Source organism: Hemitrygon akajei, chromosome 20 (assembly GCF_048418815.1).
Source record: "Hemitrygon akajei chromosome 20, sHemAka1.3, whole genome shotgun sequence".
In the NCBI taxonomy this organism is placed as follows: Eukaryota; Metazoa; Chordata; class Chondrichthyes; order Myliobatiformes; family Dasyatidae; genus Hemitrygon; species Hemitrygon akajei.
In genome coordinates this window covers 58,953,052-58,965,086 of record NC_133143.1, presented here as the reverse complement: position 1 = coordinate 58,965,086, position 12,035 = coordinate 58,953,052, and the positions used below count along the sequence as shown (strand labels likewise).

Genomic DNA, 12,035 nt, shown 5'->3' with positions numbered 1-12,035 from the left:
GCAGAAGAGCATCTCTGAATGTATGACACGTCGAACCCTGAAATGGATAGGCTATAACAGCAGAAAATCACAAACATGTACTTAATAGCCATTTTATTATGTAGAGGAGGTACCTAATAACGTGGCCACTGAGTGTAAAGCAGCCATGATTGAATGGTAGAGCAGCCCCAATGGGCTGAATGGCCTAATCCTGCTCCTGTATCTTATGGTCTCACCCAGAACCAAATGCAAATGCGTAAAACATTGAAATATTCTGTGCATGCTTTGCTTCTAAAACATGGAAATGCCCTTGTAAACCTGAAGCAGAACATTGATTGGTACAAAAACTTGTCACTAGAAAATATTTTTTGAGAAAGGGGAAAAATCGACTTACTTGGCTGTACTCCTGAACTGTTGCAGCACTTAAACCTGTTGCAGCACTTAAACCTGTTGCAGCCATGTAGGTGCTCCCGATTGTTTTAATTTTCTCTACTCCGCTGAATTTAGGCTTGGACAACAGCTAGGAAGCAACAATATATACATTCTTGTGAAAGAGTTAAATGGTAAAATGTTTCCTCGCACAGGCAGTTAATCTGATCGACCATTCTGGTTAGCACCCTCACCCCTCCATCTGTTACCCAATCAATACACTGACATGTGAACAATTTAAACCACTTTTTTTTATATAGCTGCTTACATTGTAAATGCATGCTGCTATTTATGTGCTTATACACAGCTTATTCCAAATCTATACTTTAACCTTTATCTTTATATTTTATAATTACTGTACTGTGCAAAAGTCTTAGGCACACACACACACACACACACACACACACACACACACACACACACACACACACACACACACACACACACACACACACACACACACACACACACACACACACACACACACACACACACACACACACACACACATATATAGCCAGGGTGTCTAAGACATTTCCACTGTACTGTATTTGTCAATGTGGAGCAGAGAGTGAGTTTGTAAATCTGGTGGGAGCAGAGGATGTTGGGAATGGTGAGGGTGGAGTGCCGTGGAAGGGATGTGGGACCGGTGACAGAGAAGGAGTGCTGAGGCGGTGGTGGGATGGAGCAGGTGCAGACACACCCAGCTCTGAGACACCAGGCAAGGTCATTTGATTCCAAACAATCGGGTTATTGATCATTTCAGCGAGTCTCTCTGGTGCTTTCTACTCCCCTCTCCCTTCCCTTTTTCCCAACCATGATTCCCCTCTCCCTGCCCCCTTCCCACTCTCAGTTCACAATAGAGACCCATATCAGAATCAGGTTTATCATCACTCACATGTGTCATAAAAAAATTTTTTATTTGAGGCAACAGCTCAGTGCAATACATGAAATTATTACAGTACTATGCAAAAATTAGGCACACTAGCTATATATATGTACCTCAAACTTTTGCACAATACAGTATTTATTCTTTACAATAGTTGAAAGTTGCTTTTTGTTGTATGTCACATCAACACACCACTGCAAATTCCTAATACCTGTAAGTGTGTATAACAAATGAAGTCGATCCTTGTGAATGACAAATAAATTTGGTCAACCTTTGTTACAAAAGCTGTCTCCCACTGTCAGTTAATTTTTAATTAACCTTTGCATGGGCAAAACAAATGGGAACTATTTGAACAGGAGGCTGATTGAGTGGTTGTAATTTGGGTTAATTTGAAAAGATGTTCAAATACAGTATTTCTTTTGCAACACACACAAAATGCTGGAGGAACTCAGCAGGTCAGGCAGCATCCATGGAAATGAATAAATGGTCATCATTTAGGGCTGAAACCATTCTTAAGGACTGGAGAAGAAGGGGGAAGAAGTCAGAATAAGGTGGGGGAGGGGAGCAAAATGTACAAGGTGGCAGGTGATCGGTGAAACTGGGAGCGGGGAGGGGGGTGAAATAAAGAGCAGGGAGGTTGATTGGTGGAAGGGCTGGAGAAGGGGGAATCTGATCTTTTCATTTGTTGAAGCACAAGGAAATCGAACAGAGTTGTGTCAAATTGAGTGAACTTTAGGAAGAATGAAAACTGGGTATTGAGTGGGAAGATGGCACTGAGCATAATGTAGATTGAGGTACAGTGCGTAAAGCATTATAGGTTAAAATGGAGTTTGTGGGCTGCAAGTCTATCCATGAGAACAGGTTGAAGGAGATATCTCCATCTTGAGTGTGTGTGTGTGTGTGTGTGTGTGTGTGTGTGTGTGTGTGTGTGTGTGTGTGTGTGTGTGTGTGTGTGTGTGTGTGTGTGTGTGTGTGTGTGTGTGTCTCTCTCTCTCTCTCTCTCTCTTATGGTTCTGTCCTTCAGAGTTCAATGGGGGGTTTTAATTTTATGTCGAGTGGGATAAACAGAATAGTTCATATCTGAGGGTGAATCCCTCATGCGTTCTGCATAGTTTTTTATTAAAGGATGAGGTCTACATTAGCATCTATTATGTATAAAATATGAGATATAGGGGTCAAATTAAATGATTTTCAGGCAGAAACCCCACATTCAGAACTACACAGTAGCTTTTATGGCTGCAAGGCAATTAGCACTGAATACTATATATTCCAGGTTATTGGGTTTATAGGAAAGATAGGAGAAGTAGCGGAGGAAGAGGAGCAATGTTTGTAATGTGGAGATTTGAAAACCCTCCTGAAAGAAGAGGATATAATGCAAGGTAAGTTAGCCACAGGGAACTGATGGGCATAACTAAGAAAAAAAAGATTTAAGCAGGATGCTAAAATGAATGTGTTAAGGCAGTTTTAAAATGATATTATGTAGCAAGTATAAAATGGAACAGAATGAGTTCAATGGAGGATTTTTAATTTTATGTCGAGTGGGATAAACAGAATAGTTCATATCTGAGGGTGAATCCCTCATGTATTCTGCATAGTTTTGTGTAATTAAAATGTTTCTGAAGCATGAGGGGAAGGGGGTAATGAGTAACGAGATCGATTTAGATAACCACTTAACGACACATGACTATTAATTTAATAACCATCCGAATCAGATCAAATTTAACCTAGTGCCTGAAAAAGAGACAGCGGCTCAGAACAGCTATTGAAATTCTCGGTTTAAACGTCGACAGGGTGAGATAGAGACTCTCAGGAAAACCTATCGGAAGATGGAAAAGAGGTTGGTGGAATGTGTTCAAAAGGTTCAAACGAGCTCAATGGGTTAAAGCTGCTGTAAGATGAACCGAGATTTTTGAAGTCTTTGCAATGGAGGAGGCTGGTACGATGGGGCTGTCTGACAGAAGTTCACAGCATTAGAGACACATATATGCTACTACATAGATATGGAAATTTTTACGCATACCTGAAGTATCTAAAACTAGAAGGCATCAGTTTAGGGTAAGGGGATGGAAGAACTTTTTTACCCATAGCGTTTGGAATTTGGGTCACTTTCCTTGTTTTCTTGTGTTTTAAAGAACGTACATTTTCTACAAATCATGTATTATTTCTTTAAATACCAGCCACTGATTGCCCGTGGTCATACTTTACAATATCTATTTCCTCGGTGAATTGCCATTAAGTCTTCCCCCATAGCTTTGTAGTTTCCTTTGTTTAGATTTAAGACTAGCTTTGATTGGACAACATCATTTTAAAAATTGATGTAACATTCCGTTATACTATGGTTACCCGTCCTTGAACAACACTGTCAATTAACCTTTCCCATTGCACAAGACATGATCTACAGCAGTCTTTTCCCCGATTCATTCCTGAACACACGTAAGTTCGAGGAATTCATACTCCACCCTATTACCCCTCACTGGATCAACATTTAAAGTAAACCCTTGTAACGCTGTTTTAGTTTCCTGATTTTTGTCAATATTAAAACTGCTATTTGACGGCCTCTAATAATTTTATGAATTGCTTATTCCCTTTGCTGCTCCTTAGCTCATTGATTCTAATTCTGATTCAAGACCTGCCTTAAAATTCTCATAACTGTACAAATCCGTTTCCTTAATGTAATGCTACCAAGTCTCTCTTTCTTTGTTGCCTGTACTACCTAAATGTCAAATACCCTTGAGCATTCTCCTCCCAGTTAAGGTCACTCTGCAACTGCTTTTATGTAATGACATAGAGGCATAGAGCACTACAGCGCAGAAATGGGCCATTTGACCCATCTAGTCCATGCCAAAATGTCACTTAGATCATACTTGTTTGTTTCGACTTGTGCATTAATATCTCCATCTTGCTACAAATTTATGACAGAAATTAGGTAATATTTTCTCTCAAAGATTCATGGAATTTTAGGAACTTGTTCCCAAATGTCAGTGGAAGCTGACTTCGAATATTTTTTAAGGCACAGATAGATTTTCAATAAGTAAGGGGGTGAACTGTTAGGGTATGAAGGTGGAGTGAGTTTGTAATCAGATCAGCCCTGATATGTTGACTTGTAGAGCAAAACATGCCCTCTTATTGCTACCATCAGGGAGGAAGTACAGGAGCCTGAAGATACACGCTTAATCATTCAGGAATAGTTCCATCTGCTCTGCCATCAGATTTCTGAATGGACATTAAACCCACGAACTATACTTCACTACTTATTTAATTTAACTTTTTATATATATACTTCTTAATGTAATTCACGGTTTTTATTGTTATGTATTGCAACGTACTGCTGCCGCTTAACAACGAGTTTCATGACATATGCTGGTGATAGTAAACCTGATTCTGACCGAAGAACTAAGGGGCCTAATCCTGCTTCTATTTTGCATATTTGAATTAATATTTTCATAACTGTAGGAAAATCTGACTATGTTGTTGCATACTTACATCATCAAAGTCAGCAATGATTTCATTCAGTAATCGTAAACATTCCAGCCCTTCTTTATTTACATCTGATTCAGTGTAGAATTCTTTGAAATCTGGGATAGATGCAAACATGACGCACACACACTCGTATGATTGATGGTAAAGGTCCTGTCAAACAAATGCAAAGTGTGACTTTGGAAAGACTCAAGGTTACCTTTTCTCTGCTGAAGCTTGGCATCCAGTGTTCATTCAGTTTGTGCACTTACAAAGCCTCATAACATTGTAGAAATCGTCATATCGGTGTACAAAATGAAAAGGTATTTATGCTACTTCTTTTTCTCTCATGCCCACACAGTTCTTATTTCCTCGGGAACATACTTGACTAAACCTATTTTTCATTGCATGATATTGTAAAGAATGCCCTGCAATTCATTTGCAGATCTAATTGTTAAATTCTCCGTAATTCTGTGTAATTCTTTGTAATTGTACTTTCAAGGACTCTACAACTCCTGTTCACAGCATTTTTTTGTATTTGCACAGATTGTCTTATCTTGCGCATTGGTTGTTTATCAGTCTTTGTGTGTGATTTTTCATTCGTTCTATTTGTGTTGCTTTGTTTTACAGTGAAATGCCTGCAAGAAAATGAAACTCAGATATACTTTGATAATAAATTTACTTTGAACTTTTTGAACATCAAAATGCCCTTCATCGCTGTGCCTGATGGAGATTCAAGTCCCTGTGGGAGGGCAGTTCACTAAATATGAGTACAGATGTCAGTTTAGGAACAGTTTTGGTTCCCATATGATTACAAACTTTAGATCATCCTCCACCTATTGTTAGGGGTCAGGGCAGATTGTGGAGTACTGAAAGATCTCCCATTCTACTTGACCCCTACAATTAGTCTCTTGGACCTTAGCAAAGTGGCCAATTTTCAGAGCAGTTTGCAGAGGAATCTGGGTAGCTTTTGGATTCGAGACACTTGACTTGCCAACATCAAGTTCTTTAAGGCTTGTGGTAAGTGAGATACTCCCACACAGCATTATCAGTAGGTCCCTGCTGCATATCAGAGGAAATTAGTCCCAAGACCAGAGTTTATCCACAAAAATACAGGAGAGGTCAATCAAAGTGGAAAGACATCAAGGAGTTTTTTTTCCCTTTTTTTTATTTATTCATTTACAGGATGTAGGCGTCGCCAGCTAAGCCAGCATTTATTGCCCATCCCTAGTTGCCCTTGAGAAGGTGCTGATGAGCTGCAGTCCCTGAGGTGTAGGTACATCCACTTGAGTAAATCCCTGTAAATTAAAGGAGATATTGAGACATAATTTTATCATATGATTTTGTTAGGAATTCCAATACCAATTCCAATAGATTGAAAAGGGGAATATTGGAACCCCAGCAAAATTCATGAGACTATAGCATTATGGAGTCTAGTATTGGGGAATGACTTGGGTCCCAAAATACAAATACAGATTATAGTAGTTTAGTGGATTAGCTACTGGGTTAGAATTCAGACAGCTGAAACATCTACCCAGAGACATGAGTTTGAATCCCAATAAAGCAGCCAAGGGAACTTCAATTATACTTATAGAGAATTTTAATTACTGAAATCTGAAATAAAAGACTGGTGACAATGAAACTAGTAAATTGTCATGGAAACTTACCTCATCTACCAACATTCTTTAGGAAAGGCGATCTGCCCTCCTTATCTAATCTGAACCATATATAATTCCTCCACAAATATGGTCAACTTTAACTGCCAATGTAGCCACATCCAATGAATTAAGCAAATATATTCATGGAAATGTTTATACAAAAACATTACATTTTTTGCTTTGCCATTATTTTTTCAGAAGGCACCATCCAACCTATGATTATGTTAAACATTTCTGTCTGAACAGCACCAATCTAAACTAAAATTGGTGCAATCAAAAGAACGTGGACCATTTTGTCATTGACCTCAATAAAAAAATAAGTACCAAGCTGTAATTTCCATATGAAGGCAGTAATGATGCACAGAAAGTGCTGTGTGGATGCCAGTGCCTGCCGTGGCAGCAACGTGGAGTATGTGCTGTGCTTCTTTTGAAATGGTTAATAATTGAGCCATGGATGAATGATCCCCTTAGACAATAATGGCCTGTGTAGGTACTAACCTCCATCTCACTAGATAAGTGGTTGCATTGTGAATGCACTCTGGAGGTACTTGAAAATCGCAATTTGCAAGGTTATTGATATTGATGGTACTTTCTGGCACCACATGCATAATAATATAAAAAGCCTTTCCACTAATAGCAACTCCTAACAACAAGAGAACAGGTGTAACAGCTCTTTGCACAAAAACAAAAGAATTAACATAAATAAATTCTAAAGCTTCTAAAACATAGAACTCCATGTTGCCTTTCTAACCCTTTTGGACTTTTTTTCAATACATTTATTCATTGGCTCCTTAGTGAGTATCTGATCTTTATCACCCAAATTCATGGTAAAATTTATGAGCTCTACCTTTCCATTGTACACTTGATAACAAAGTGAATCTTAGGGTTGTATATGGTTACATATATGTACATTGACAATAAATTCCCTTTGAACTTAAAAAAAATCACTGCTTTCATGCTTTCTTAGGTTGAATCCTTAGTTGTTTAGGCTCAGAAAAAGTTATTACTCCTCAATCATCAGGATCTTGTACTAGAGGGATTAACCACTCTCTCCAACACTGAAATGTTCCCACAACCTATGGACACACTTTCAAGGACTCTTCATCTCATGTTCTCGATATTTATTGCTTATTTATCATTATTTCTTCTTTATATTTCGTTTCGTATTTGCACAGTTTTATGTTTTTGCACACTGGTGTGGCCTTGAAATGGTTGAAGAAGAGGGCGGGGAACATCATAAAGGACTCCTCCCATCCTGCGCACGGACTGTTTGATCTGCTTCCGTCTGGTAGGTGCTTCAGATCCCTCCAGACTAAGACTAATAGGCATTGGAGAAGTTTTTTCCCTACTGTGGTCACTTTGATGAACAGTTAACTGCCGGTTAACTGTCGGCTAACTATTACTTGGATTGCACTACCTGTATGTATAATCTATATTTTCATTTATATTTATCATTATTATTGTTATGAGCAGAGAGACAACATCTGCCGGAAGTAAATTCCTTGTATGTGCATAGGTACTTGGAGATTAAAGTCTGATTCTGATTCTGATTCTGATATTATGACTATTGGATTTCTAGTATATGCCCACAAGAAAATGAATCTCAGGGTTGTATATGGTGACATATATGCACTTTGATAATGAAGTTATTTTGAATAATAGGTACTGGTATTGACATATGAAGCTATAAATGTTATCTCCCAACAACGATTTATTGTGCTCATAAATTCACAATTTTGAAAATAACAAGGATACCTCTACATTAATAGTTACATATCTTATCTATGAAGATTCTCTGGCCTCTTGAATAGCTGTTTCAGGAGGGTCAGCAACTCATCCACACTTACAACTTGAAAAAATACATTAGAAATAGAAATCACATGCAGATGCCAATACTTCACTGGTAGAGAAGAAAATGGTAGAAGGAGGAGGTCCAGAACTAAAAAAGAGTATGATGAAACTTTAGCGGGTTAAGGACATGGTTACAGAGTCATACAGCACAGAAACAAATGGATCTACTGGTCCATGCCACCTAGGATTCCCATTCAAGCTGGTCCCATTCACCTGCGCTTTGCACATATCCCTCTAAACCTTTATTATCCATATGCCTGCCAAGGGTTTTTTAAATGTTGTTAATGTACAGTACTTGCCTCTGGCAGCTCATTCTGCATACAAACCACCATCTGGGCCAAAAAAAAAACATGTTCAACTTAACATATTAGCTTTAAGAGGAACCTAATATACCCTTTGGTTTCCTATTAAACGTCTCGCCATTCACCCCTAAGTCCTCAAGCTCTTGATTCCTCAGCACGGTGGGGAAAAGAAAACTGTGCGAATTCACCCTATCATGGATAATCTTTTCCAACAGTCTTTAGGATGATCAGCAAACTTTGATTTAGTAAATTTTGTGTTTTCATCTAAGTCACTGACATTAGATGTGAATTATTGAGTGCTCAGGTCTGATCCCTGAGGTACCCTTCCAGTAATTGTCTACCAACACAAGGAAGCCCTGTTTATTCCTACTTTCTGTCATTGTCTACACTATAAAAAGGTGCAATGATACAACAGAAAGAGAGAGAAACCAAGGATTTCTTCCTGGTCAAGGAGTTGTTGACTGTATTCATTTATTTCATATAACTCAAGTCTTCTTCATGCCTCTGCCCTCACACTCTCTCCTTCTGGACAGAGCAAGAATGGAGAATCTAGTCCTGACGAAGGGTCTTGGCCCCAAACGTCGACTGGACTTCTTTCTATAGATGCTGCCTGGCCTGTTGCGTTCCTCCAGTATTTTGTGTGTGTTGCTTGAATTTCCAGCATCTGCAGACTTCTTCGTGCTTGCAAGAATGGAGTTCCGCTGGTTCTCATTTTCTGTTGCATTAACCTCCATATGCGACAGGTTATTGTTTCCAAGGTTTGCCATTTCCAGCAAGACCCCATCACCATATACTCTCCTCACTTTTCCATTCAGCATTTCAAAGGAATTGCTCCCTTCATAGTCTGCTCAGCCATTCTGCATTGTGTGGCATCTTCCCCATGGAATCACAGGAAGTGCAACACCTGCCCTTTCACCTCTTCCCTCATCACCATCCGGAGGCCCAAGCAATGAATCTGATGCTCACAAGGTGCCCTTCCTTTCAGCAGAGAACCCAAATGCAGATTGACGGACCGCTTTGCTGAGCGCGTGTGCTGTCCGTAGTAGTGACCCTGAGCTTTCGGCTGCTTCCCACTTTCACAATCCCATTCCTACTTGACCTTTCTCTTGATGGCCTCCTGTGCTGCAGCAACAAGGCCCAATGCAAACGTTAGGAACAGCACCTCATTTCTCTCTGGGCACACTGCAGCCTTTTGGACCCAATACTAAATTCTCCTACATTAATTTAAGTCGTATTTTCTTTCTCCTTATATCAGAACTCAATATAAAACTGAACTGTCTTCACAACCTATAGAATTACTTTCAAGGACTGTACAATTCATGTTTTCAGTATTATTGATTTATTATTCCTTATTATTTGCACACTTTGTCTTCTTTTGCATTTGGTTGTTTGGCAGTCTTCGTTATTTATAGTTTTTTGTAAATTCTATTGTATTTCTCTATTGTAAATAGCTGCAAGAAAATGAATCTTGAGGTAACAAGTACACGGTAACATATATGTATATTGATTATAAATTGACTTTGAACTTTGAATTATGAACTGGCTATGTTTGCCTGACATCATTTTGGCTCAGTTTTTATCTTGCTATTAGATTTGTCTGGCCTGCTGCGAATACCCAATGGCTTTGCTACTAGAAATATATAACAGGGACAAAGAAGCACAATGGGATGATAACTTCTACCCTAAATCACTTGTTCTTACCTTATCAGAGATGTTCTCTTCATTCTATCAGGGGCACCAATATTCTCACAGGCAGGTTTGTTAGAGCTGCTGGGGAGGTTTTCAAATAATCCGGCAGGGAGGTGGGAACCAGAGTGAAGGGACCCAGGATAGGACAGATGGTAAAAAGGCAAAGGTAGTGTGCAGTCAGACTGTCAGGAAGGGCAGCCAGCAGGATGACTATCAGTGCAAAAGGGATGCAGAGCCAAAAAGGGTATAGCAAATACAGTACTGTACGTGTTATATCTCAATGCAGAGTACAGTCGGCCCTCCTTATCCGCGGGGGATTGGTTCCGGGACCCCCCGCGGATACCAAAATTCGCGGAGCTCAAGTCCCTTATTTAAAATGTATCAGTGTGGTGGTCTTTAGGACCCAGCGGAACCCCAGACTTTATTTAACATGTCTCTGTGCGGTGGACATTAGGACCTGGTGGTGTAACTCTGAATCCGCAGTGTTTCTGTTCACGAAAATAATCACAATCGCGATTGAAAATAAGGCGGAAGTAATAAAGTGATCGGAAAGAGGTGAAACGCCATCGGTCATTAGAAAAGCGTTAGGCTACAGTCGGTCAACGATCGGAACAATTTTAATGGAGCATGTGAAAGGCCCTGCCCCGATGAAAGCTACAATTATTACTAAACAACACAGTGGTTAAATTATTGAAATACGTATGTTTCTTAAGTGTTTTATATGCATAGAAAGGTAAAATATGTACTATATACTAAGAAAAACGTTTGACTAACTGACGCCAAATAACACCGGATGTACCTGTTCCGACCTCAAATCCAACTTAAAGACGGACTCAGGAACGGAACTCATTCATAACCCGGGGACTGCCTGTACTTTTAAGTCATTTCTAGATTACTTATAATACCTAATACAATGTAAATACAATGTAAATATTTGTTATACTGTATTGTTTAGGGATATTGACAAGAAAAAATAGTCTGTACATAGTTCTGCAACAAGTGCTGGAGAGAGAACTTCCGGGTCTTCCCAATCCGCGGTTGGTTGAATCCGCGGATAAGGAGGGCCAACTGTATAAGAAATAAGCTGGATGATCTTGTTGCACTTTTACAGACTGTCAGGTACGATGTTGTGGCCATCACTGAACTGTGGCTGAAGGATGGTTGTAGTTGGGAGCTGCATATCCATGGCTACACATTGTATCGGAGGCAGAGGGGGTGGTGTGGCTCTGCTGGTAAAGAATGGCATCAAATCATTGGAAAGATGTGTTATAGGTTTGGACAATGTTGACTGCTTGGACATTGAATTAAGAAACTGCAAGGTTAAAAGGACCCTGATGGTTGTTATATACAAGTCTCCAAATAGTAGCTGGGATGTGGACCACAGATTACAACAGGAAATAGAAAAGGTGTGTCAAATGGGCAATGTTATGATAGTCATGGGAGATTCTAACCTGCAGGTAGATTGGGAAAATTAGGTTGGTAATGGATCTCAAGAGAGTGAGTTTGTTGAATGCCGAAGAGATGGCTTTTTAGAGCAGTTTGTCGTTGAGCCTACTAGGGGATCAGCTATGCCAGATTGGGTGTTATATAATGAACTGGAGGTGATTAGGGAGCTTAAGGTAAGGGAACACTTAGGAGATGGTGATCACAATATGATTGAATTCAACTTGAAATTTGATAAGGAGAAAGTAAAGTCTGACCTAGCAGTGTTTCTGCAGAGTTAAGAAGATTACAGCGGTATGAGAGAGAAGTTGGCCAAATTCAATTGGAAGGGAGTGTTGG

The 12,035-nt window shown here is 39.5% G+C and overlaps 1 protein-coding gene across 9 annotated transcripts in view; it reads right to left on the bottom strand.

The window, feature by feature from the left end:
- LOC140713820 (adenylate cyclase type 2-like) overlaps positions 1 to 12,035 on the bottom strand; it is a 500,552-nt gene that overhangs the window by 17,589 nt on the left and 470,928 nt on the right. For all 9 annotated transcript variants that reach the window (XM_073024378.1, XM_073024374.1, XM_073024382.1 and 6 more), the window contains 2 exons: positions 4,781 to 4,927; positions 374 to 499 (listed from right to left, as the gene is read on the bottom strand). In XM_073024378.1, the coding sequence (XP_072880479.1) occupies positions 374 to 499; positions 4,781 to 4,927 (273 nt within the window). The remainder of the gene's footprint in view (positions 1 to 373; positions 500 to 4,780; positions 4,928 to 12,035) is intronic.